Source organism: Scardinius erythrophthalmus, assembly GCF_964197995.2.
Source record: "Scardinius erythrophthalmus genome assembly, chromosome: 1".
NCBI lineage: Eukaryota > Metazoa > Chordata > Actinopteri > Cypriniformes > Leuciscidae > Scardinius > Scardinius erythrophthalmus.
In genome coordinates, this window is record NC_138221.1 from 40,009,995 (window position 1) to 40,036,002 (window position 26,008).

At 38.2% G+C, this 26,008-nt stretch overlaps 1 protein-coding gene across 3 annotated transcripts in view; it reads right to left on the bottom strand.

The window, feature by feature from the left end:
• Positions 1-26,008, bottom strand: part of asic2 (acid-sensing (proton-gated) ion channel 2) — a gene marked incomplete at its 5' end in the record, with an annotated part of 500,726 nt that overhangs the window by 17,675 nt on the left and 457,043 nt on the right. For all 3 annotated transcript variants that reach the window (XM_081369199.1, XM_081369200.1, XM_081369198.1), the window contains 2 exons: positions 319-375; positions 2,468-2,618. In XM_081369199.1, coding sequence (XP_081225325.1) covers positions 319-375; positions 2,468-2,618 — 208 coding nt within the window. The remainder of the gene's footprint in view (positions 1-318; positions 376-2,467; positions 2,619-26,008) is intronic.

A 26,008-nucleotide genomic window follows, 5' to 3' on the forward strand; every position in this document is an offset into this window, starting at 1 on the left:
GAGACAGTTGACCACTTATTTATTTATTGTGTGAGGTTAGGCAGTCTTTTTATTTTTTATTTCTCTCTCTCTCTCTCTCTCTCTCTCTCTCTCTCTCTCTCTCTCTCTCTCTCTCTCTCTCTCTCTCTCTCTCTCTCTCTCTCTCTCTCTCTCTCTTTTTTTTCTTTGACTTCAACCTGAATGCACACAGACTCATGGGGACTTGTGTCATTATACAGAATGATTATTTTATTTTATTTTTAAATGTAAAAATGCAGAGAGTTTTAAGTTAGTGTAAAGGGATAGAATTTACTGTTTGTGTGTGAAGATCACACTTACCCAGAGCAGGTTCAGCACAGTCCTTATACTGTTCAGGAGTGCAGAACGGAGAATCGCCTAGAAACAAACAAAGAAAATGAAAAAAATATTCTTCTTTATTCAGCCTTATTAAATTAATAATGAAACACTGATATTGTGTTCTAAATAGGAGGGAAAACAGACCCCACCTACACTTAGCCAAACTCAACACGACATGGAAATAAACAACTGTGAGTGCATGTGTGCCGTGCGCATGGAAGAGAGAATTGTACGTGTCTACACTGGTCAAAATGTATCAGATGTATCCCGAATGTACATCACAGGCCTATCACAATCAGTTAATGAATCTATAATTACATTATTAGAGCAGGGCGCCTGTGTGAATGAAGGACTAATCATCTATGAGATAATTGTTCTGTCTCGAGCACCTACTGAAGTAGCACGAGGTTGAGGTTGGCACTTATGGGTTAGATTTAATAGGGAACTTTATGATAAAAAAAGAGCAATTTTATTTGATTCAAAAATTGAGAAAATTGTGCAAATGGAGACTGTATAGTGTCATTAAAAGAGACCAGTTGACAAAGAAATCTACTGCAGCACTAACTTTAAATATCAGCATATTACGGGGCAGCATAAATTGGCATTAAGAACGGGACATAAAGGGCACTTGAGAGTCACAATGAGATGTTCATGAAATCATATTATTAAATCTTGGAAATATATTACGTCTTTAAAAAGACCATTTAGCGACAGTTAAAGATGACTATTTATCAATGGGCCAAAATTACCATTTTATCAGTGAAATTAAATTAAAACTGAATGTTTCTGAAGACTATTTTGGTAAGAGCTCTTCCACACTTTTTAAATTACACAATATGTCATGGCTCCTGCATATAAGCCCTTGCTGTCAATTTGTGGGCTTGTTCCAAACCACCTTTGACCCACAGACAAATTAATTCTTTTCTATATTCTGACCTCTCCTAAACAAGTTCAGCCAGCAAAACTCGACTGCCAAATGCAAACCACAAATGCCACAAGGCATTAAGTTATCGCAACACACAACCTCATGCTGACATGCTATCCATGAGCATATGAAATCTGACCTCATTGGCTAACTGTTCATCAAGATTTGAAGACCTTAGACGGGTTTACACAGACAAGATGGAAACAGAGTCCCTACAGATTTCGTGATTGACAGTACAAACTCTATTTGTCCTTACTAATCAGTCACAGACATTATAAGTGATGTCTTCATCATGTCTTCCTTCTGATTACATTAATAAAGGGTTGGATCTGATTTGTATGCAAACTATTTATTTGCACATAATTAAAGCTGTCATTTATTTCTATGAAATATGTATGTAAACACTTATTGCTTTGAACACCATATTCACTAGTATTTTACTGTCTTGGACCAATGTATTATGACAGGACATTACAGGGCAATTCTTTATATATATATATAAATTAATAAATTTGTCATCACAGGCACCTTTTTGTCACATTTTTATTATTGATGCTTTGACAATATTTTGTGTAAAATCCTGATAATTAAATCTAAGAGCCCTATCATACACCTGGCGCAATGCAGCCGTTTTCATTTTCACCTTCAGGCGTGCTGGTCTGAAAACAAGGTATGTCCAGGTGTGATCACGCGCATTGTTGGCACGTTGCCATTTTGAGGCAATTATTTTTCCTTTAAAGAGCGCATTAGTTATGCGTGCCTATAGGCAGGTCCACAACACGCGTACACTCTGCTTATTACACACACAGGGACGCGCAGCGGCACACAAACTAGCCAAATATTAAAAATAAAAGGATTACAATGTAAAATATTAATATTGTGTACATAAAGATATGGTGGAATTCGGCTTGTCCCGTAGATGGTCTGCTGGCTTTTAAAGGGAATGGGAGATGAGACTCTGATTGGTTTATTGCATTATGCCCAAAACATACCCATTACTCATTAAGAGAATAAGGACAACCCTTTTAGACCATGACCACCTTTTTTCCCGTCGTTAAACTAGCAAAAGTGGATTCGGACACGCCCTGAGTGTGCTTGCTAGGGCCCTATGACTGAAAACTGAAATGCAGAGGATGCATTTAAAGTAAATGGATGAGTATAAAGAAAGAGGTATAAAGTTTCAAGCACTGCTAGGTTGGGACGTACCAGGCATATAGACCATCCTGCAGTTGCAGTTCTCTACAATGTAGCGCGTTTCACACTCGATACGGCAGGCAGACACGCTGTACACCTGAAAGAGGCCTGAGTCCAGGGCTCTGGACACACACTCGCCCCACGGAGGAGGAAGGTACGTCAGCTGAAAGAGGAGAGAGGATTATTATTCATTAGACAGATTGATTAGCATATGATTGACATTAACAGTGTAGGTGAGTTACAGAACAGAGGTTTTAGTGCATAAATTTTTTTTACACAAGTAATTTAGGGAGGAATACTTTTTACAACACCAGTGGTCAATGTAAATCTATTTTATGTTATCTCAATAACCACCTACTAGTTTCATACACCAACATCATGCCCACCAACCATTCACAGTAAATTTCCTACCCCTTTGATATCATATTGCACACACACACACACACACACACACACACACACAAAAATAAATACTGGGCAGATACAATAATTGTTTTTGGAGACAATTCAGAGTTTTGTTTCAGAAAGTAAAACAGACACTATTGGTACAGTCCAGTTATGCCTGGTTTGACCTTTTCTGCTTTCTGTACAATCGTTCACAGAAACTGCTGCATAATGCATCTTCATGAATTTGTTCTATTTTTGTGGTACATCTCTGCAAGTATTAACTATTAAGTAAAAGTCAAGTAAAAGTTTATTTACAAAACAATGACTGAAGTTGATCCAAAATGCTGTACAATTCATAAAAAAGAAAAAGGAGCAAACAATTTAAAATATAAAAAGACATATCATTATAAACTATAAAGTACAAAGTAACTACTGTGGTCTGTTGCTTTTCATTTGAAATCAAATCAATCAGGCAGTCTCTTCATGTTTAAATAGGAGGTGCTCTGCAAGTTACCCCCTATTATTGGAGACTTTACATGCTGAATAAATAAATAATACATTTTCTATCCTCTGGATATTTCTACATTGGCATTTGGTGTGAGGCTGTATCCATGCCTGTCAGCATGAAATCCAAAACCACTGTTGTTTCAGCAAGAATTTTTTTTTTAAAAAGTACTCAGCCCACATTTAAATAATCACATCACAATCATCGGAAAAGGGTAATTTAGTTCCAGTTTGGCAAACATAGTGCACAGTGTCCCTGCTCTCTGTTCTGTGCAAAACAATTCCAATTATATGAATTTGTCACAAGATAATAATTACAACTTTTCTATTTAGAGAGGTCTTTGTCTAAAGAATTCACACAAACAAAACAAACAGACATCCTGCTGGCATGTGTCCACTGGCTGGAAGAAGTGCTTACTGTGTTACAACTTCCAACACACTCAGACTCCACAATCTTTCATGAGCAAACACCCTGAACTGGCTCTCATCTCAGTGAACCTGGCAGCAGACGGATGGGGAAGGCGGCAGGGAGGGAAGGGTGTGAATGTCAAGGGAGCGAGAAATATGGATTAAGGATTTAAGAGGGAATGACAAAAGAGATAGTAAACAACAAGAGGAAGAGACACGGCACAGGAAATGTCAGGTGGAGGAGGAGGATCCCATCTGCCCCAAAACAACAGGTTGCCCACATTCGCACGTCTCCGAGCATACATTACCAAAGCTTCCATGCAGGTCAGCTTCATTTAGTCTCAACAGGAGACATCATGGGTACCCATACACAAAATAAATATATTTGAAATATATTTTCAAAATATATTTTTGGAATATATGCAAATATTTGAAATTGGCCCAATAAACATATTTTAGTTAAATTAGTTTTCATATATTTACATATATGGTCATATATGTTTTAACTTTCGCAAATTGTTTCATTTGAATTGTTAACATTTTCACAAACAAACAACACATTTTCAATTTAGATAGATAGATTAGATAGACCACTTCAGCCGTGGATGTGGCCGTGGCATGGGAGAGCTGAGCTACCACTTCCCCCGCCCACATTTTTCCTACTGGTTGGGGATCGAACCGGCAACCCTTCGGTTACAAGCCCGAAGCCCAAAGCCCTAACCAGTAGACCACGGCTGCCCCTTTACTGACTTTATTGGCCTAAAATGAGAATTTTATGTAGGAAATAACACACAGAATGCAGAGTTTTTTTCCCTATTTTTACAGAATTGAATACAGTTATTTAATAGTGTGTGTATGCAGTGTTAGACACAGAGTTCTATCTATTGTTTAAGTGCACTTCACTAATGGAGTGTCACTGTTACTTGCATCATAATATTGTGCATATTTTCTATATTTAAATGACTTATATTTTATTGACTTAAAGATGTCAATAAAACAACAATAAATCTAATAATTGCTCTTAGTGTTAGGTACGTGCAACCTAATATGGCCTAATAGTCCCAGGAAAGCAATATCTGTCATTTTACATTGCAGTCATTTAAATGTAAGTACAGTATTTTATTATAGCTGTGTGTCATAATACAGTAGTGAAATATGGTAGCCTACTGTTGTGTATAAGGGAAAAGGTAGAGGAATTACTATGATCAAAATACATTTTCGACCCTTCTTTAGCAAGCAAAACATTTTATGACCATATATTTTTGTCATATATTTTACATTACTGTACATGTTATAAATGTAAATATATTTCACACTTAACATCATATATTTTTGTTATATTTTAGAATATATTTCAAAATGATAAATATAAGTGAACAACAATGCATATATATCAATGTATTTGGAATATATGCCACATATATTTTTGACACTTTAAAATATATTTCAATATTTTTTTTTTCTGTATGGGTAATGCAGTCTTAAGACTGAAAGAGCCAAATGTGAATAATGAGCTGACTTGGAGAGAATAAGAAGGGACATAATCTCTGTCCAACTGCGTCTGGAAACCACTGAGCATCAGGCACAGATTGAGGAGGCGATTTCACACTGCTGCTGATGGGAAAAAAGATATCTGACAGGCAAATGAAATTTGTCAGTGGAGATAAAATCAAAGCTGTGTTGGCATGGGAAGACTTTAAAAGGCCTGTCGTCTTACCTCTGCTCCGGGAATCAAAACTAAAACCCAGCAACCAGATCTGACACTGACAAAAGCCTCCCGCAACAAACGATATCTTTAAAATAAACTCAGTGACAGGTTCTTTAGTAAACAGCCTTATAATAACTTCATTTGCATTTCTCCAGCTTGCCTTCAGACATATTGCAGCCTATAGACTCTCTTTGAACTGTATGAAAAAAGGCCTTAATTAAGTCTTGCTCAAAATTACACTGCATCTGTGTATTACTTGTAGCCATGTAGATGCTAGATTACATCAGTAAATTCCAACATCAAAGGATAACAAAAATGAGTATAAATACTAGAAATCAGATTTATTTATTTATAATATGTATGTTTAATTTCATATTTTAAATATTTTAAAGATCATTACTAAGAAAAAGCCCTCAAATGAAGATAATTCAAATTTATTACATTATTGTGGCAGATGAGAGCAATAAACACATCTGATTTAGAGGTCAATATATAATTTGCTGTATTATTTCCATATCACTGAAACATAAGCAATGAACACTGTTTTTCAGTGTCTCACTCAATTTTAAGACAAAAATACATGTCAAGACCCCTTCATTCTGATTTATTTTGATTACAGTTCTGTAATACGGATTTAAAACAAAATAGCATTCATTTTATTCATTGTTTTTAACTTAATGTTACATTGACAACTCTAATTATTACACATTACAATCAGTTCTTATTTTTAATATATTACAAAAAATCAGTACAAGGTTGAATAAGCTATTATTTTTTAATTCCATTAGTCAACTGAGAAAATGCTGATGTTCCATTTACATTAATTATTCATTAATGATTAACACAATGTTCTGCCCTTTATACTGACCTTCCCTTCCAGCATCAAGGTGTGTGTGTGTGTGTGTGTGTGTGTGTGTGTGTGTGTGTGTGTGTGTGTGTAGCTCATAATTGCTATGATCACACTCAACTCACACTAAAGGAAGAGACTTAACCTTCCACCTTCTGTATATATACTATATATACTGTATATATATATTAAAGAAATTAATACTTTTATTCATTAAATACGTTAAATCGATCAAACATGGATAGTAAAGATATTTATAATGCTACAAAATATTTCTATTTTAAAAAAAAAATCTTATTTTAAGCTTCCAAGTCATCAAATGATCCTGAAAATCATGGTTTCAACAAGCATTTTAAGCACAGCTGTTTGGTTCTTGAATAGCAAATCAGAATATTAGAATGATTTCTGAAATGCTGAAAATTCATAATTGTTTTTACTGTACTTTTGATCAGATAAATGCATCCTCTGTGAGCAGAAGAGATCACTAAAGACCCTAAACCATTGAACAATAAACTAAAATGCACTGTTACTGGCAACTAACAAGGACAGTTCTCTAGTTCACATTTATACTATATCACAGAATGCTGCAGTTAACAAGCCTCTTTCTTGTACACGCTCTGCAGTTTCTTCAAAATTAAGGAAAATTGGCAAGAAAAAATGGATTTATATGTTCTCAAAGATCAAGCAGTTTCAGCCATCCTGTTCAGCCATACTTCTTATTGCTCTTTTTATCTAAATAACAAAAAGAGTAATTGGGCTTTGTTAAGATAGATGATTATGAAGGATGGTAGTCCAGTTAAAAATGCAAACCATATTACATCCATGACAATACAAATAATTCTGATTAAATTGTAATTACAAACCATTCCAAAAACATCTGGTTTAAACTTGATTCAGACCATACGTTAACACAGACTGAACTGATAAAACCTGAAAGCAATGTTTATTCTCTATAGCATATATATTAAGTGACTTAAAGACCATGACTTCCCAGCATTTATATAATTAAATGCTGGGAAGGACAGTTTGTTTATTCAAAACTAGTTTGAAGACCTAATTTAGCGTATTTACTGGCAGAGTGTTGTGGGGGGTGGGGTGGGGGGGCATCACTAGAGACGCTCTCGAATGGAGGAGCGAGGGTTGAGATAGACAGAAGGGAGTGGAAAAATATCCCGCTGCTGGATGATTTTAAGTTTTTTTGGGGGTCCTATGAGCCTAAAGTAAAGTTAATTAACCAGTGCTAAATTTACAGAGCTCCCAGATGAGACGAAGCTACAAGAGAGGAATGAAAATGACATTTCTGAGAGGAAAATGTCATTCAGACTCAATCTGTGAACTTAAGACTCTTCAATCAAATGAAAAGCCATTGCAACTCACCCCACATTCATATTGCATGACTTCAGAAATTGGCCACATTCACCTTGTTTGTTCTCTTTCTCCTTCTCTCTGGGTCTCTCTTAATGGGTTTCTTGCAACACTGCGTCAGCGAGTCATTACGGCCCCTGGCTAGGACATCAGGGTTAATGATCATTAGTTGGAGATACACCCTCCTGTTCAGAGGATATTTAAAAACAAATCCAGAACATTTTCTCCAAAATCTACAGCAAAAAGTTCTGTTCTTGAATTTATTTTGCTTTAAAGGAACACTGTGTAGCTTTTAAACCTTCATAATATATTTCCAAGACCCTTGTGATGGTACATCGACTTACAATAGGTTGAATGACACGTCTGCCATAGCCTGACGGGGTCTGTATCGCTTTTACTGGCACTACGTAACTTCAGGGTTCAGGTAGTAACCCGAGCACAAAAAGAACAACAAAATTCGACTGCTTTACGGCATACGTCACTTTCCCCACCACTTCCTCAAATTTGGACGTGAGAGGCCAACCAGCGTTTGTTTTCGGCTTTCGTGCGTATGTTTTTGTCATGGGGGCTGTTTACACCTGGCCACTTCATGCTTTTTCTCAGATCGGATAGCTATCCGATCGTGAAAAGACCAGGTGTAAATGCCCTCCAAAACGCATTTGAATCCGATCGCTCAAACCACTTCAGGAGGAGGTCTGGGCCGCATTCCAGAGGAAACTGGACAAGTGTAAATGCATCTGGTTGTTGAAACCACATATATAATTGTACTCCTCCCAAAAATGCAAAAATGCAAAAAAAAAAAAAAAAAAACCGTGTGAGAGCATGTTATAGTCTATATGTTATAGCCAGATATGATGACGCTGGAACAGGGATATTGGAACACGCATCACCGCAGATGAGAAGCTGAGCATCTATTCATCAAGCCAACATGCAAACTATCGCAAATCAAAGTGAAAGTAAGTCGCAGACGCTTAACACACAATCATCATCATTAAAAGTAAAGAAATGAAATGATCTTACCAGGGCTGTTACTGCTCTCTCTTATTGCGGTCTTTGATTTTGAAATTTTAGCTGATGATCAATAAAATGCAGTTCATATCTGTTGCTTTCGGTGACGTGCACTCCATTAAATCTGCATATAGCGCAGGAATTGAAGATCGGATTTAAATCCGTTTCACAAAAACACATTTATGTGACCAGGTGTAAATGGAACCGTTTTGATAAATCAGATAGCTATCCAATCTGAGAAAACGCATGAAGTGGCCAGTAAATAAAATCTCTTATTTGTGAACTTGTTTGCATTCTATGTTGTATGTTGTTGCGCTTGCTTGTAGTATGTCATTTTTTTACATGCTGTTCATTCATCCATTGCTCATATTTAGACCAGTCCAATTTCCACATGTCTAGCTAGCTTTCGATTATCAGAGCTGTTAACAGACTTGCTAACAAACACTCGTTTCTCTTACGTGTTTTTTGCGTTATGTTTTATTGCCTAGCTTGCCTCACAAACTAGTTTGCCAGCTGAACTCAGGTGTTGTGAGGTGTATTTATCACGTAGTCCTGAGGGATATCAGACGACGCTGTTGACGTTGATTCTTGCGATTATCATGAGAACAGTTTTCAATATCTCACATAATTATCAGGACATAAATAATCCTAACGTAGAGGTTGTAAATAGTGTAAACGAGCACAATTTGCAAACTATTATGATAAATTGCAATAATCATGTCTTCGGAGTCTATCTGTGCCTGTTCCATGCCCGACGCAGGTACCGGTGTACAGGGTGGGAGGTGGGCTCTAGGGGTCGCTGTTTGACAAAAACACAATTTCTACACAGTGTGCCTTTAAATATTAATCCCATAATTTCCATAATTAATGCTGCCTATCTGTATGCTCTAGACAAGAATGATCAAAACATTAAACAACACCGGCGACCCAAATGACCTTTTGGTAATGAAAAGTCAAGAAATTAAATGTTTAGTCAATCGTTAGTTAATCAAAATCAGAGGGAGAGGGAGAGAGAGAGAGAGAGAGAGAGAGAGAGAGAGAGAGAGAGAGAGAGAGAGAGAGAGAGAGAGAGAGAGAGAGAGAGAGAGAGAGAGAGAGAGAGAGAGAGAGAGAGAGAGAGAGAGAGAGAGAGAATGCTCTCAGTGCATGCTTGGAAATGCCAAAAATATCAATCAATCAGAGACTGTTATTATCACAAGAATCAGTATTCAGGAAGTATATTACAAGAAATAATACTTCCCGAATTCAATCAATGTTCCCCATTTAAAATCTGTGTTTTACTCTTAGTAGGAAGCTGAATGTGCAGAGTGAGATTTGTAGCATCTAGCCATATCCTGAGGGACAACCAGGCCTGAGAAAACAACAATAAATGAATGTGTCGTTAAAGGGTATCCCTGACACACAGGGTACACTGGCAATAAAGAGAACTGGGACTTTTCCCAGTGGGCCAGCCTAGTTATCAAAACCAAGTTTATAACAAATGGTTTCAGAGAAAAAATCCTGATCTTGTTAGGCTCAACAGGGAGGGTAGTTTAATATTTCCACTGATCTTTTTTTTTTTTTTTTTTTTTACAACCATGTCCAGTCTCATCACAGATACTACCAAACATCTCGTTGTGTTCCCCAACAATACTCATACAGAAGAGAGTGAATCTAGACGACAGTAGAAAATAGAAAACAGTTATTTTAAACTGTAATATTTCACTATATTTTGTTCAAATAAATGCAGTGCAGTGTAAGTGGAAACACAGAGGCAATTAAAGATAAGAGAAGTTTAATTATAAATATTTCTATAATGTTTAATGTCTAATGTTTACTACTTCACACATGAATGCATCAACGCAATACTGCATCCACAGTAACACATCAATGCCTCCTTTCACATCATTGCGTCCTCGCTGACACCCATGGTACAGACTTTTTTTCAAAGTGCAAGAGTATATATTTGTTCAGCATATCGGCGTGCATTGTTTATGAACCAGTAACTGTAACGAAGCGTCACTCGAAGTGGGATCCATAAGCAGGCTTTTATTAAGATCGTGATCAAACAGGCAAAGGTCAAGCACCAGCAAACACAGTAACTTAGAGAAAACACAATCATGGTCGATTAACAGGCAGTAAGTCAGGGCAGGCGGAGAACAGTCACAAACCAGAGACAATGCAGATAATCCAAAAGGCAGGCAGCAGCGAATCATAAATGATGTACAAACAGGGTCACAAAAGGCAAAAACAGGAATGAATGCTCAGAAATGTCAACGTAGTAAAACAAGACCTCGCAAAGAGGGATGGGAAAGAGACAGTTTAAACAGACCAGCAGACAGGATACAGTTGGGCAATGTGATCAGTGCCAGGTACAGGGCTGATGGGAAATGTAGTGTGTATGTGAATGAGTCAATATTCGGGTGAGGGAACCCTCTGATGGCCGGAAGAGGGAACCACGGAGTTAGACTCTGTGACAGAGCCCCCTCCCTGCGAGCGGCTCCTGGCGCGAGGAGGCAGGTGACACCAAGGTCTCCCATGTGGTCGAGGAGCGGGCTTATCTTGATGGTTCAGATGGAATTCTTCCAAAAGATTGGGATCGAGAATGTCATCTGCATTGACCCAAGAACGCTCCTCCAGAGCGTACCCCTCCCAATCGACCAAATACTGCAGAATTCTTCCTCGGCGTCTGGAGTTCAGCAGTTCTTGAACCTGGTATGCCTCCTCGCCATCCACCATGATGGGTAGGGGACTTTGATCTCTGGACACCTCCTCCCCCTCCTCATTTGGACCAACAGCAGGCTTGAGCAGAGACACATGGAAAGTTGGAGTAATACGGTAATGATTAGGCAGGGCAAGACGGAAAGAAACAGGTGTGATTTGTTGGATAATTTGAAATGGGCCCACATACCTGGGACTGAGTTTCTTGCAGGGAAGTTGAAGATGTACATTTCTTGTGGATAACCACACCCACTGGCCAGGACTATACTCAGGACCTGAACGGCGATGTCGATCAGCCTGTTCTCTTTGTCGACGTATGGCATGTTGGAGGTGAATGTGAGCTTGATTCCAGGTTTCCTCACTCCGGCGTAGCCAGTCATTAACTGCTGGAACATTTGTGGGTTCTCCAGACCAAGGGGATAAGGGCAGTTGAAATCCTAGGATGCATTGAAAGGATTCTGGGCGTACTCGGCCCATATCAGGTAATGACTCCAATCGTTCTGATGTTGATTACAATAGGACCGATGGAAACGGATGAGTTCTTGGTTTAATCTTTCAGCTTGGCCATTGGATTGAGGGTGATACCCAGACGTTAGGCTTACATTGACATCAAGTGTTTTGAAGAATGCGGACCAGACTTGTGATGTAAACTGGGGGCCTCTATCGGAAACTATGTCCTCTGGTAAATCGTAGATTTGGAAAACCCAGTTGCATAGGTGTTCTGCTGTCTGCAGAGCGTTGGGGAGCTTGGGTAGTGGTATAAGACGGCAGGCTTTAGAGAATCTGTCTATGATGGTGAGGATTGCCGTGTGACCATTGGAGACGGGTAGATCCATAATGAAGTCAATTGCAATGTGTGACCAGGGGCGTTGTGGAATGGGGAGAGGATGGAGCAGGCCAGCTGGTAGCGGTTGTGACAGTTTCTGTATATTACAGGTTTGACATTGGTGGACAAACGTGGTGGTGTCTTTGGACAGGGATGACCACCAAAAGTGGTTTTGCAGGAAATGGATGGTGGCAGTAATACAAGGGTGACCAGAACTGGGCAGAGAATGGATTTGTTCTAAGACTCGATTTCGGAGGATTTCGGGAACGAAGACTTTATTAGGTGGGCATTCAGCTGGAACTTTAGACTGGGCGTTGGCCTGCTCAATCTCAGTCATGATGTCCCATTTAAAGCATCAATGGAAAAACTCACCGACTTCTGGGATTCAGGGTGTGGCCGTGAGGGACAGGAGATTCGTAGGTGACCAGCTTGACCACACTACAAACATAGACATTGAGCTAGACAACGATCTCTTTCTTCAGCTGATAGAACGTATGAATTAACTTGCATGGGTTTAGTTTCGTCTGTAACAGCCGAGACAGGAACTCGGGGGGTGCTACGTGTGTTTGACCTTCGTAATCTGATGAGATTATCAATTTGAATGGTGAGTTCTATAAATTGATCTAAATCTCTCCCCTCGTCGCAACAGGCCAACTCAGATTGCAGTTCATGACTTAATCCTCTTCTAAATAGTGCTTTAAGTGTGTCATTGACCCATGAAGTCTGAGCGGCGAGAGTACGAAAGGCGAGAGCGTATTCAGCCGCGTTTTTTCTCCCCTGAGAGAGTTCACGGAACCGTTGTAAAAATACATCAGATGACGGGAAAGCTGTGCCATCCTCTCTCCACACCGCCGCAATCCATTCTAACGCTGTGCCAGTGAGTAATAAGCAAACAAATGCGATCTTACCAGCCTCGGTAGAATACAGCGTGGGTTGTTGGGTTTCTGTCAAACTTTTCAGGGAATGCTAGACGAGGACTCACGGGAGATGCCGCCTCTGAAGCGTGTGTAATGGCGGCGTTGGATTGTGTAGTGGCAATCTCTGTTGGAAAAGCGTGGAGACTTTGGATGACTTTCACTAACTCCTCTATGAGGGATGCAAGGCGATTCAGCTGGTGTTGATGTGCTGCGAGTTGACTAGCCTTGGCAGAAAACGCTGCAGTCAAATGGGACACAGCCGCTGGATCGTGTGTAGGCGAGGTCTTCTGTAACAAAGCATCACTCGAAGTGGGTCAAGCACCAGCAAACACAGTAACTTAGAGGAAACACAATCATGGTTGATAAACAGGCAGTAAATCAGGGCAGGCGGAGAACAGTCACAAACCAGAGGCAATGCAGATAATCCAAAAGGCAGGCAGCAGCGAATCATAAATGATGTACTAGTGATGTTACATTTGACACTGAAGCTGCAAAGCGCGTATCGAGTACGCAGCGCAATTTCTCAAGAAGCTCCATGCCGGAGCGCGTATTGCGTTCAGAGAAACACGTGATCAACGAAAAACGAAGCCTCACTTTCTTTCCAGTGACGTGAATGCTTCACTTTGCGTGTCGGAATGTTTGAACCCAGACCACTACTCTACAGGTTTTTTGAAGTTTAAGTCCATTTACTAAAAAAAATTTAAAATATAAATAAGCCTATAGTCTATGTTACATGATCATATATTCTGACACATAAACAGCATAGAAACCATTACATAATTAGACCAACATTTACTTGCATCAAGCAACTATGTTAGTATTTTTATAATTAGTATTAATATAATTATTACATTTATTTTATTGCCACACTTTAATATGCGAATTATATTATCAGAAAACTGAACATGTAGCGTTGTCAGGCTTTTATTTGTGCTTAATGGATAAAACAATGGCGCTGCGCACTCAGCTGCTCATAAACATGGCTGCTCTAAATTTGACCTGCCACAAGATGGCGCTGTTTTCGACACGCTTGATGCTTCCCTGAAACATTCAGGGGAAAGCCTCAGTGCTTCATAAAGCTTCATTTGCCCATCCCTCCGATGTACAAACAGGGTCACAACAGGCAGGCAAAAACAGGAATGAACGCTCAGAAATGTCAACCGTAGTAAATCAAGACCTCGCAAAGAGGGATGGGAAAGAGACAGTTTAAATAGACCAGTAGACAGGCTAAAGTTGGGCAATGTGATCAGTGCCAGGTACAGGGCTGATGGGAAATGTAGTGTGCATGTCAAACAGTCAATATTCGGGTGAGGGAGCCCTGTGATGGCCGGAAGAGGGAAGAGTTCGTCTCTGTGTCAATAACAATAGGTCAAGAATAATTTAGCTGTTCTACATGAAATGGACATGATTAGATTTGACTTCAAATTATTTTATCAAGTGAGATCAAAGATTGTGGAGTGCAACATGTAGACATGTAGTTAGTAGTGTAGAAGATTTCCAGGGACAAAAGTAAACAAAGTTTTTAAAAAAATATATATATTTTCCGCTCATTTAATCTAGCAGAAAGCTCTGTAATAATTATACATTTTGCTGCAGCATATGCTGCATGGACTTGTATATATATATTTCATTTTATTTTCCATTAAATTAAATTTTCTTCATTTTCCAGCAGGATTTGCACCTGCCCACACTGCCAAAAGAACCAAAACCTGGTTCAATGACCATGGTATTACTGTGTAATTACTGTGTGATTTCATGTAATATTCAAATTTTCTGGGATTTTGATTTTGTGGATTTCATAAGCTGTAAGCCATAATCATCAAAATTATAACAAATAAAGGCTTGAAATATCTCACTTTGCATGTAATGAGTCTATATAATATATTAGTTTCACCTGTTAAGTTGAATTCTTGAAATAAATCAACTTTTTGATGATATTCTAATTTTATGACAGACAGTCAGTCAAGAACAAATAGACACTCTCACTAAAGAAAATAACTTTTTTTTGTGTGTGGACTCAGTTCACACACCTACCACTCAACTCACTTCCGTTGTCGCAGAAAACAAAACCATGAAAGAAAACATTTTGGATTTGCTAACAGTTTTTTGGATTTACAGGCCATCACTTTTCACCGTATCAGATCTCAAAACAATAACAATCGACCACGACTGATCATCGCGAAATTCGAACACTACAAACACAAAGAACTGGTTCAGAAGCAAGGCAGGCAACTTAAAGGCACAAACTATGGAATCAACAAACTATACCCAAAGGTCATTCTTGAACGACGAAAACAACTTTTCCCAATCCGAAAACAGAAAATAAACGAAGGAAATCATTACAGTGGATAAACTATATAGCTGGACAGTTATATTGCCATAATGACATTACCCCATGGCTTTTCTGAACACTTCTCTTCCATCCCAGAGTCAATAACTGCCATAATCACAAATGTAACTAAACTCTCTCTTTCTTTCATTCTCTCTTTTTTCTCTCCCTTAGATGTGCTCGTATTTTAGCACTTAGGTCTCGTGCCCCTCCTCCCCATGTTCCACCCTATGTATGTATTTAAGTTTTTTTGTTGTTGTTGTTGTTGTTGTTGTTGTTGTTGTTGTTTTCTGCTGTATACATTGAGTCACTTGTGTATTTGTATTTATGTTAATCTCCCAACAACATTGCCTTATGCACACACACATACTGCCATACCTGCTCAAACTCATACACTCACACATATACAGTACTAACAGGCCAACACATTAGTATGTTTGTTTAATTTTCACTAAAACATGTCATCTGTTACTTTTGTAACCTGGAATGTTCGTGGATTTGGTTCTCAGACAAAGAAGATCAAAGTTTTGAATCCTCTAAATAAATTACAAGCCGACATGCCTTCTACAAGAAACACATCTATCAGAATCAGATCATAACAAAATTAAATCATCAAAGTACAACCATTTATTCTCGGCTCACTACAACACAAAACAAAGAGTAGTATGCATTTTAATAAGTAAAAAAAATCTCATTTGTTCATAACACCACTGTTATAGACGCCGAAGGACAATTCATTATCATAAACATTTCTATTAATAATAGCCCAATTACTATTGGCAATCTATATGGCCCAAACACAGATGACCCATCTTTTTTCCAGATATTTTTTTCCTCCATTTCAAATCTTTCTAACTGTCCAGTCATAATAGCAGGTGATTTCAACACAGTTCTAGACCCAACAATAGATAGATCTAACAGTTCAGGCAATAAACACATTTTGGAGTATACAGAAACCATAAAACAGTTCATGAGTGATCTTGATATTGGCGATAGCTGGCGTCTACAGCATCCAAATGTTAAAGAATATAAATTTTTCTCTCCAGTCCACCACTCATATTCCTGCATTAATTTCTTTCTCACCAGTAATTCTATCATATCAAATATTTCTGAATCAAAGATCCATCCAATATTAGTGATCATGCCCCGGTAACATTAAAATGGAATGGAACCAGTCCACATAAACCCATTACCAGATGGCGATTTAACACATTCAGACCCTGAATTTGACAGTTACTTTAAAAGAGAGTGGGCATGCTATCTAGAGATGAATGACACTCCAGAATCATCCCCATCTCTTCTGTGGGAAGCAGGAAAAGCAGTACTAAGAGGAAAAATTATTTAATTCTCCATTTACAAAAAAAAAAAAAAAAAGAAAGACAGAAAAGGAACAAGAAGTAGATCTGAAACAAAAAAAATCAAACAACTAGAAGACATTAACATAAATAACCCAACAGAAGAAACACAGGATCAATTAAGAAAATATAAATTTAAATTAAACGAATTAATCAATAAACATACCCAATTCCTAATACATAGGCTAAGACAAGAAGACTTCCACCACTGTAACAAATCTGGTAAATATTTGGCAAATCAAATCAAACAAAATAAGGAAAAAAAAAACAATACCAGTTATTATAAACACAGCAGGGAAATCCACCAACACACCAGAAGAAATAAAACAAATCTTTCTAAAACTCAAGCCGAACAAAAAAGCACCAGGTCCTGATGGATTCCCTGCTGAGTTCTACAGACAATTTTGGTCCATTTTATCACCACTCTTCATCTGAATGATAAATTAATCAAAACAAAAATCAAAACTACCGGATAACATGAACACTGCCACAATTTCACTCCTTCTCAAACGCAATAAAGACCCAACATTACCGTCAAGCTATCGTCCGATCTCCCTAATCAATGTAGACATTAAAGTCCGCGTGAACCGGAAGTTGCAAACGACTCTTCTCCAGTGTTGTGACGTATTTCCTAGTGAAACGGAATATTGAACAGAGGGCAGGGTTTTACTCTAGCGCTCCTCCTCTCCATCTCTCGCTCATAGCAGACTAACGGTTTGAGGGGAGTGGTTAAGCGTTTCCCAAACCAAGCCGTCAAACCTACGTCATCAGGGAAGGTCCTCCAATGCAGAGGGGAGGGGCATTTTCAGATTTTGATTAAAGATTACGAAGCCAAAAAATGTTTTTGTGTGGATTGACTTGCATGGATGAATTGTTCACCACAAAACGATCAATTTAGGCAAACAAAGTAAATATGGTCAATTTTGATTTCATGTGGACTTTAAAATCATCCCCAAAGCACTAGCCCATAGAATAGAAAAAAGTCACACCATCTATAATCTATCCAGATCAAACCGGTTTCATTAAAGGTAGACTCGCTTCCACTAACACACGCAGACTTTTTAACTTAATGTATTACTCATCAATTCAAAATGACAAAACCATTATAGCTACTATCGATGCAGAAAAGCCTTTGATAGAGTCAACTGGAAATTCCTTTTTTCCACATTAGAGAGGTTTGGTTAAGGGGAGTCATTCATTAACTGGATCAAAATTCTGTATACTTCACCTTCAGCCACTGTCATCACAAATGGACTAACATCACATAGCTTCACACTGCACCGGGGGACTAGACAAGGATGCCCACTCTCTCCTTCACTATTCACCATTAAAGGTGAAACACCAAAAATACACCATAAAATTAGTCTTCTTTACTCTGATGATATACTACTGAATTTGCAAGACCCCTCATCATCATTACAAGAAACAATCAAACTCATTGATTCATTCTCAAATATTTCTGAATACTCAATCAACTGGAGTAAATCTGTTATCCTTTCATTACATTCCAACAGCTTGGATGTGACATCCCAGACACAACCTATCCCTCTATGCACCAATTACATCACATATTTAGGTATTGACATTTCCCTCAGGCTGTCAGAGCTGTTTGGACTCAACTTTACTCCATTACTTAAAACAATAGATGATGATCTTCAACACTGGATGAACTTACCACTATCCATTATGGGCAGAATATTAATAATTAAAATGACTATACTTACTAAATTAAACTATTTATTTACAATGATACCTTCAAAACCCACCCTCACCTGGGGCCTCATTTATAACCGTTGCGTACGCACAAAACAGGCCCTGAAAGAGGCGTACGCCACTTCTGACGCATAAGTTGTGATTTATAAAAACAAACTTGACGGGAAAATTTGCGCACCTGCACGCAAACTCTGACCCATGCGTACGAACGTTTTGGAGATGGAGCAGTTTGGCGACACCGATGGTGAGCTGGAGTTAAATGTCTTTTTGGTCACTTTTAGACAGAAAATCTAAAGACATGTACAGAAAGATAATACAAAATATAATTTCACTCACCAAGCCTATCACTTGAAGCAAATATCCATCCCTTCTTAAATGTCCGCGCCAGCAAGCGCATTGGGCCATTTAGTGAAACTGACGCAAATAACAGTTTAAATAAATAAAATAATGATTTAAACTATGTTTTACTTCTGATATAAACATTTAGATTAAATATGGCATTCAAATTAATGGAGTTAAACACTTAAACATGAAATCATTACTGAGAAGTTACAACATTTTTTTATATTCAATCAATAGAAATATTTGTTGTGGATGCGATGTTTTTGAACACTTTTCCTGTGGCGTGCTGTGTTTTAATGTTTTAATCACAGAGATAATTGCTTATCATGATAATACCAGATTGTCTGAGAAAATAGTTTCGTGCAAATAATGCCCAAGGCCTATATGTTTCCATTAAAAATATAAATCAATTAAAAATACAATTTGGCCAGTGGAAAAGATTGACAAAACTTTCTCTGAAATGTATTTTACACTATTTGATTTATGTATTCAAAAACAAGGCAAGGATAGGCTACTGCATGATTTTTATTAATGTAATGTGTCTTGTACCGTTAAACGTTAGCACGTGGATGAATAATCATATGCAAATGATATGCAGATGAGGATCTGCATAGTAAAACTAGGCGTTGTAAGCTCCATATATGGTTATTTCGGGGTGGAGACGCATGTGCGCACAATCTTCTGCTGACTGGGATTTATAAAGTGAATTCTGCACAGGTTCTGGCGTTCGAACAGTTTTAAAAGTCTGAATATTTTTTTGTGTACGCCTTTTTTGGCTTTCGGGCGCACGTACACTTTTAGTAAGGTTCCTACGCACAGTTTTATAAATGAGACCCCTGGTTTAAATCGCTAGATTTAATCACTATTGAATTCTACTGGAAAAATTAGACCCAAATAATTTAATTGACTACCCTACAGAAACCAAAAACACTAGGAAGACTGGATGCACCACATTTCCACCATGGAAATGGATTCACCTTCCGCCCTCAATTTCAGAATTAATGTATCCTCTTCAAAAAAACTACACTCCAAAATATATAGAATGATATTAAAATCAGATAACACATTAAGCCTACCAACTGCTAAATGGGAATCAGACCTATCCATCACTCCCGATGCCGCTTTCTGAACACAAATCTGCAAAAATATCTACTTCATGACGAAAAATGGCAACCTGCAACTCATACAATATAAAGTACTTCATAGATTTCACCTAACTGGACAAAAAACATTTAAAATGGGATTTACTTCTGAAACCTGCTCACATTGTACACACAATACCCCAGACATCTATGTTCACGCCATTTGGTATTGCACCTCAATTAAAAGATTTTGGGAAAACGTTACTGACTCACTATCCAACCTTATGAGATGTCACATCCCATTGTCTCCTTCCCTCTATATATCAGGTGACATATCCATAAATAATTTAAACAATAGAAATGGTCAATTACTCTATTACTCTAAGTGGCTCTATCGCCAATAAAACTATCCTCATGACCTGGAAATCAAGGAACACCATACATATTACATCTTGGAAAAACATATTAATAGAGTACATCGCCATGGAAAACCTTTCCACCTCCATTCAAAACAATACACTAGAATTTGTGGCCTGGGGCCTGGGGATTGTGCCAATCCGCCGTCTGCCTATATTCTTTCGCCCTGGATTTCTTGCCTCTGGCTGGCACTACATGTCTTGCTTTTGTAATGGCACCCGGCACCCAATTTGTGCGTCTTAAATTAGTTGCTTACATTTACAAAATGAGCCTATGGCAGACATAAGCCATTTTAATAAAAATAAAGGTCCATGTATTATAAAATGTCCACGAAACTTAATGAAATGTTTAGTGAAATTAGAAAATATTTAAGAGATTGTTAATTTAGTTGTATAGCCTACATACATATTTTTATCCAAAATATATTTCCATATATTTTGTTCTCATGTCACAAGTAATAATCTCAGGGTTTACTGGATTTTACACGATTCTTTTTGTAGTGTGGTATTGGTGGTGATGTACTAAAATAAATACTGTCACGGTGTGGACCTTTGTTCTTCTCACCATTGATTCCTGATGGCTAAGAGGATCATTACTTGAATCACCCCCTGACGTTTCACAGAATAGTACAACATCGGCGAGCGCGTCGAATATAAACGCCTCGTCCGTTTGGGGAGGTGCGTGCGCAGGCAGCGGAGACTTGTGCTGCAGAACCAGTTGAAAGTATAAACAAGGCTTTACACTCTCAGATAACACGGAGGGTGAAGACTGTAAAATCTCTGACAGAAACACCAGCTGCATATGTATCATCCAAAACAGCTTTAAACACTAATGGGGTTGCCATGACCAGACAAATGCAATTAACTAGAGGACTGAGATTACAAGCACACTGTCATTAGCCTGTATTTCAGTTTAACAGCCACCTAAACATAACAATTAGCACAATTAAGCAAAACCAGTAATCATCCATAAGCACAATCAGCAACAAGGAAGCACCAAATAAACTTGTTTTAACCTGAAATGTGATGTGGCATCTTGTTCTGTGACTTTCATTGTTTAAAAAGAATCATCTTTACTCAACCAGTTGGGTCATTCTCTAATGGTCATTGCTCTAACTGTTGCTCGGACTTCGTCAACAAACCGTGCTTTTGCACCTCCTGCTGGTGAGGTCGACTAACAGCAGATGGAGAGCATGCTCGGTAATCTACTGCTTTTCCTGCAGTTCCTGGTCGTCAATGTTGAATTTACTGTCGAATTTGAACCACTGAATTTGTGGAAGTGAATTTGCAAAGCGAAATAAAATGGACCGAAAATTGCCTGTTGAATATTATAGGTTGTATTTTTAAACAGTTTGAACATTTTGGAAGTGAAATATGAAAAGTGAATATGGATTATTTAATTTGTAATAATGAAAATGTGTTTGAAATATTTTGAATTGAAATATTCACAGCTTAAATATTCAATCATGTTGAATTTCAGCCCATAAAAATGCAAGCCCTAAAAATACAATGCATTAAAATGCAAGCATGGTTAATGCAATGCCTATTTTTTCAAGTATTGCAATTCAACAGGCTTTTTTGTTTCAAAAACATTTGGCATTATTTTACTTCCATATGCATACGCCTTCATGAATGGGACAAACTACATTCCGTTAATTTCCGTATGGCTTTCATACAGAACGCTTTATTGATGGACGATTCTGTATTATACGGAACGGTTGGCAACCCTAATTAAAGGTGCATTTAGTAGTTTTTTTTAGCTGCTAGCATCACTTCTTTGTGTACTTTAAGTACCGATACCACAATGACATTAGATGCAGCACTGCCATCTATTGATGCGGATCAGCATGATTGTCTCTGAGTTTTATGTAAATTTCACAATTTCCACAATTTTTTTCCTCAATCTTTCTGTTTTCTGCATTTAGAGCTTTTCTGCTTCTACAGCTATACATTCACCCATTTGTCTCTGCTGGTAAAGCACAATAATAAGTGTATGTATACACTGAAAAAATTTGTGTATGATTTAAATCTTTAGAAATTTAGCAACAAGAAATTGCTAGTAAATTTCACAATTAATTACAAAGAAATGGCAAGTAACACATTGAATTAAACATGACATTTTGAAATAGGAAGATGTTTTGTAAAATGTACTCCAATCAAGTTTTATTTACAACTTTGAAAAATATTTGTTTTACACTGTAGTCCATTGGTCACCAAACTACACTACGCTAGAGTATCTACAGTGGCGGCAGCCATTGTGCATGAGGAATTTTCTCTGACATTTATATTAAGGGACTCAATATACTTGACTACAGATGACTCTTCACAAAAAAACAGAATATTTTTAATGTGTAAAACTTTTAAATTAGCACTAAAATACTAAATGCACCTTTATGCCCCTTTTCACAAGATGTAAAATAAGTCTCTGATGTCCCCAGAGTGTGTATGTGAAGTTTTAGCTCAAAATACCCAACAGATAATTTTTTACAGCATGTTTAAATTGTCATTTTTTGGGGCTCAGAAAACCGCACCGTTTTAGTGTGTATCCCTTTAAATTCAAATTAACTGCTGCTGCCGACACAGGGGGCGAAGCTTCATGAGCTCGCGCTCAGAGCCAGGACAATCTCATCTGATAATATCAAAACAGAAACTCTCAGTAACGCTGTTTATTTCGACCCGGAGTCGGACAATAATGCCCACAGAGCCAGAGATTATTTGCTGTATGGAGATAGAACAGGTATCGTTTAGTTTGATTACGGTTATAACTAATTTGTCATCTGCTTTTATCCACTATTAATACAAGCCTGGTGTAGCAAACCCCGTCTGAATGATGACCAAAATATACTGAGGAGTTCAATGAAGTTTATTGTACATCACAAAAAAAGATGAAGTGTTAGTTTTACTCCAGAATATCAGTGTAAGAGCTAATAAACATAGTGCGCATTAAAGTCTTATCCATAAACTCTCTCTCTCTCCCTTTCATTATCATCAACATACACAGCGAAGTACACAAACACTTGTTACAACCAACCAACAGTAAACAAATATATACACACCTTTTCAGTGGGTGCTTAATAAACTGGAAAAACGCCTCGATGAGCTGTCATAAAGTGCGCGCTCTCACTTTCATTTCTGCCGTGATCAGTAACGTTAGGCCTGTCGCTCCGGAGACTGGATCACGAACAGTTGGTACAGATCCATCCTCGAGTAACAACGGGAGTAAATGAAGATTGCTATGTTCATTCTTACATCCAACAACAAAACACCTCAATCGCTTAGGAGACATTCTTGTCTACAGCTGCTCCGGCGTTGAAGCAATGGTGGACTGTGTCCAGCTCACTCAGGGTGGGTCTATGCTCAAACTGCAGTGTCAATCAACAGTCGTGGGCGGGGCCTGTGCAAAGTGACGTCACATTGCCCCGAATCTGAGAACAGCTCGTTCTGAGACAGTGCTTATGATTTATGGAGATTTTAAAAAAGCACTGGGTGGATTTTTATCATTATAGGGTGGTTGTGTACACACACTGCCAACACACATTTCTGTTCAAACACCATGTAAAAGTGAATTTTGCATAATAGGTGCCCTTTAAACCAACCATTATTAAAGATGCAAATCATATGCGGCTTGCTTTCCGCTCACTGTGGTGAAACTCTGACTCTGTGAAAATGATTGCAAACAAACGGTTGTCAAACTGCCCAGCAAGGTCACAGAGATATTACAGCTTCACAGCATCAGCACAACAAAGACAAATTAAAACAAAGTGGAGAGCACAAAACCCAATAGAATAACTAAAAATAAGTGGAGTAGATATAAGTGTTCATATCAACAGAAAAATATACCTGGATAACCTTCTCTCGAGACTCCCCTGCTTCACAGCATATTAATGATATGCTAAAGTCCGCCCGCACGTTGACAATATTGGTTACAACATATTTGTGACGTCATGAAACACCGGCGATTTCAAACCGTGTTTTTGAAACTGTCTTTTTTTCACTGCAGTTTTAAGGAGAAAATACTCAGGAATGGTGTTGACTGATGAATTTGCACATGGTTTGTCTTAAAGCATATTAAAAGCACCACTTAGACAAATAAACAACATTAAAAGTTTGATTTTCACCACTGGGGGTATTTAAGATTGAGCACTCTGAGGCCCCGTCCACACTACTGCTTTTTTGTTTAGAAACGGAGACCTTTTGCTACGTTTGCACCTTCCCGTCCACACTAAAAACGGCAAAAACGGAGACCCAAAACAGAGAAGTTTAGAAACGCTGCCGACCCGTTTTTCGTTTTGAATCTCCAGAGGGCGTTTTAGTCTGGACGGGTCAAAACGGAGGACTTTAGAAACGATGACGCAGAGGCTCACGCTCGGCTCTATGATTGGGTGTCATCAGTCATGGAGTATACACAGGTAATATTCAGTACCAGCTAAACTTACAGTAAGAAACTGCCACGTCTCAGGCGTGGCTCGCGCGGTAAACGCGTGCATGCTAGAAATAGACCTATTTTTCATGCGACACGCAAGTTGTTAGAGGCGTTTCCAGGCAAAATAGAATAGGAAAAGATGTTTATATGTCATTTTGACACAAATACATATTAATAAATGACATTTTGATGTTTGAAAGCATTTTTTGACAGTCTATGTTTGAAAGTCTCTAGGTTTACACTGGCATGCGCATGCCCAGTGTTGGTGAATGGTCACGTGATCTGCGTTTTCAGTCGTTTTAATGTGGACGGAGATCAATTCTAATACGCAGCTAAAACGCTGGTGTGGACGGAGATCGTATTCATTTTAATTCTCCGTTTCTAAACTAAAATGCAGTAGTGTGGATGGGGCCTGAGGAGGTTGACGAAATACAAACATCCCAGATAGCATGTAACCATTGAAACAATGTTGAGTCAGTGTTGATGCGTCAACGCTGATTACATTGAAATAACGTTAGAAAGTGATGTTGTTTTACCATCACTCTTGCACCCTCAGTTAATATTGAAATAATGTTCAGATTTCAACCACAAATCAATAGTGTTAATATTGCTTCAATATTAAAAAGTGATGTTGATTCAATGTCACTTTTGCACCCTCGGTTAATATTGAAATAATGTTCAGATTTCAATCACAAATCAATGGTGTTAATATTGCTTCAACATTACAAAGTGATGTTGTATCAATGTCACTTTTGCACCCTCGGTTAATATTGAAATAATGTTCAGATTTCAATCACAATTCAATGGTGTTAATATTGCTTCAACATTACAAAGTGATGTTGTTTCAATGTAGTTGGGGGCCTTAAGCACATTTTCGCGCAAATTCATCTAAAAGCGCCAAATTTGGCACAGATGTAGCTCAGGTCATACCGAAATGATTTAGCTAGGGCGCCGGAGCCAGCAACCCTCGGGGCCAAGATGGCGGCCAAATCCAATATGGCCGCCGCCCGAAAAGGGTTCCGGCTTTAACTTTTGAACCACATGAGATACAAATACAAACTTGATATGTTTTTCAGCTTAATTGATCATGAGAAACACATAGGAATGTTTATATTTATGACCCAGTATATCTGGACCCCTCGATCCTCCAATTCCAATATGGCCGCTGTCCAAAAAAGCAGTTTGGGCTGTAGTATGGGGCCTTACACACCATTGTCGCGCAA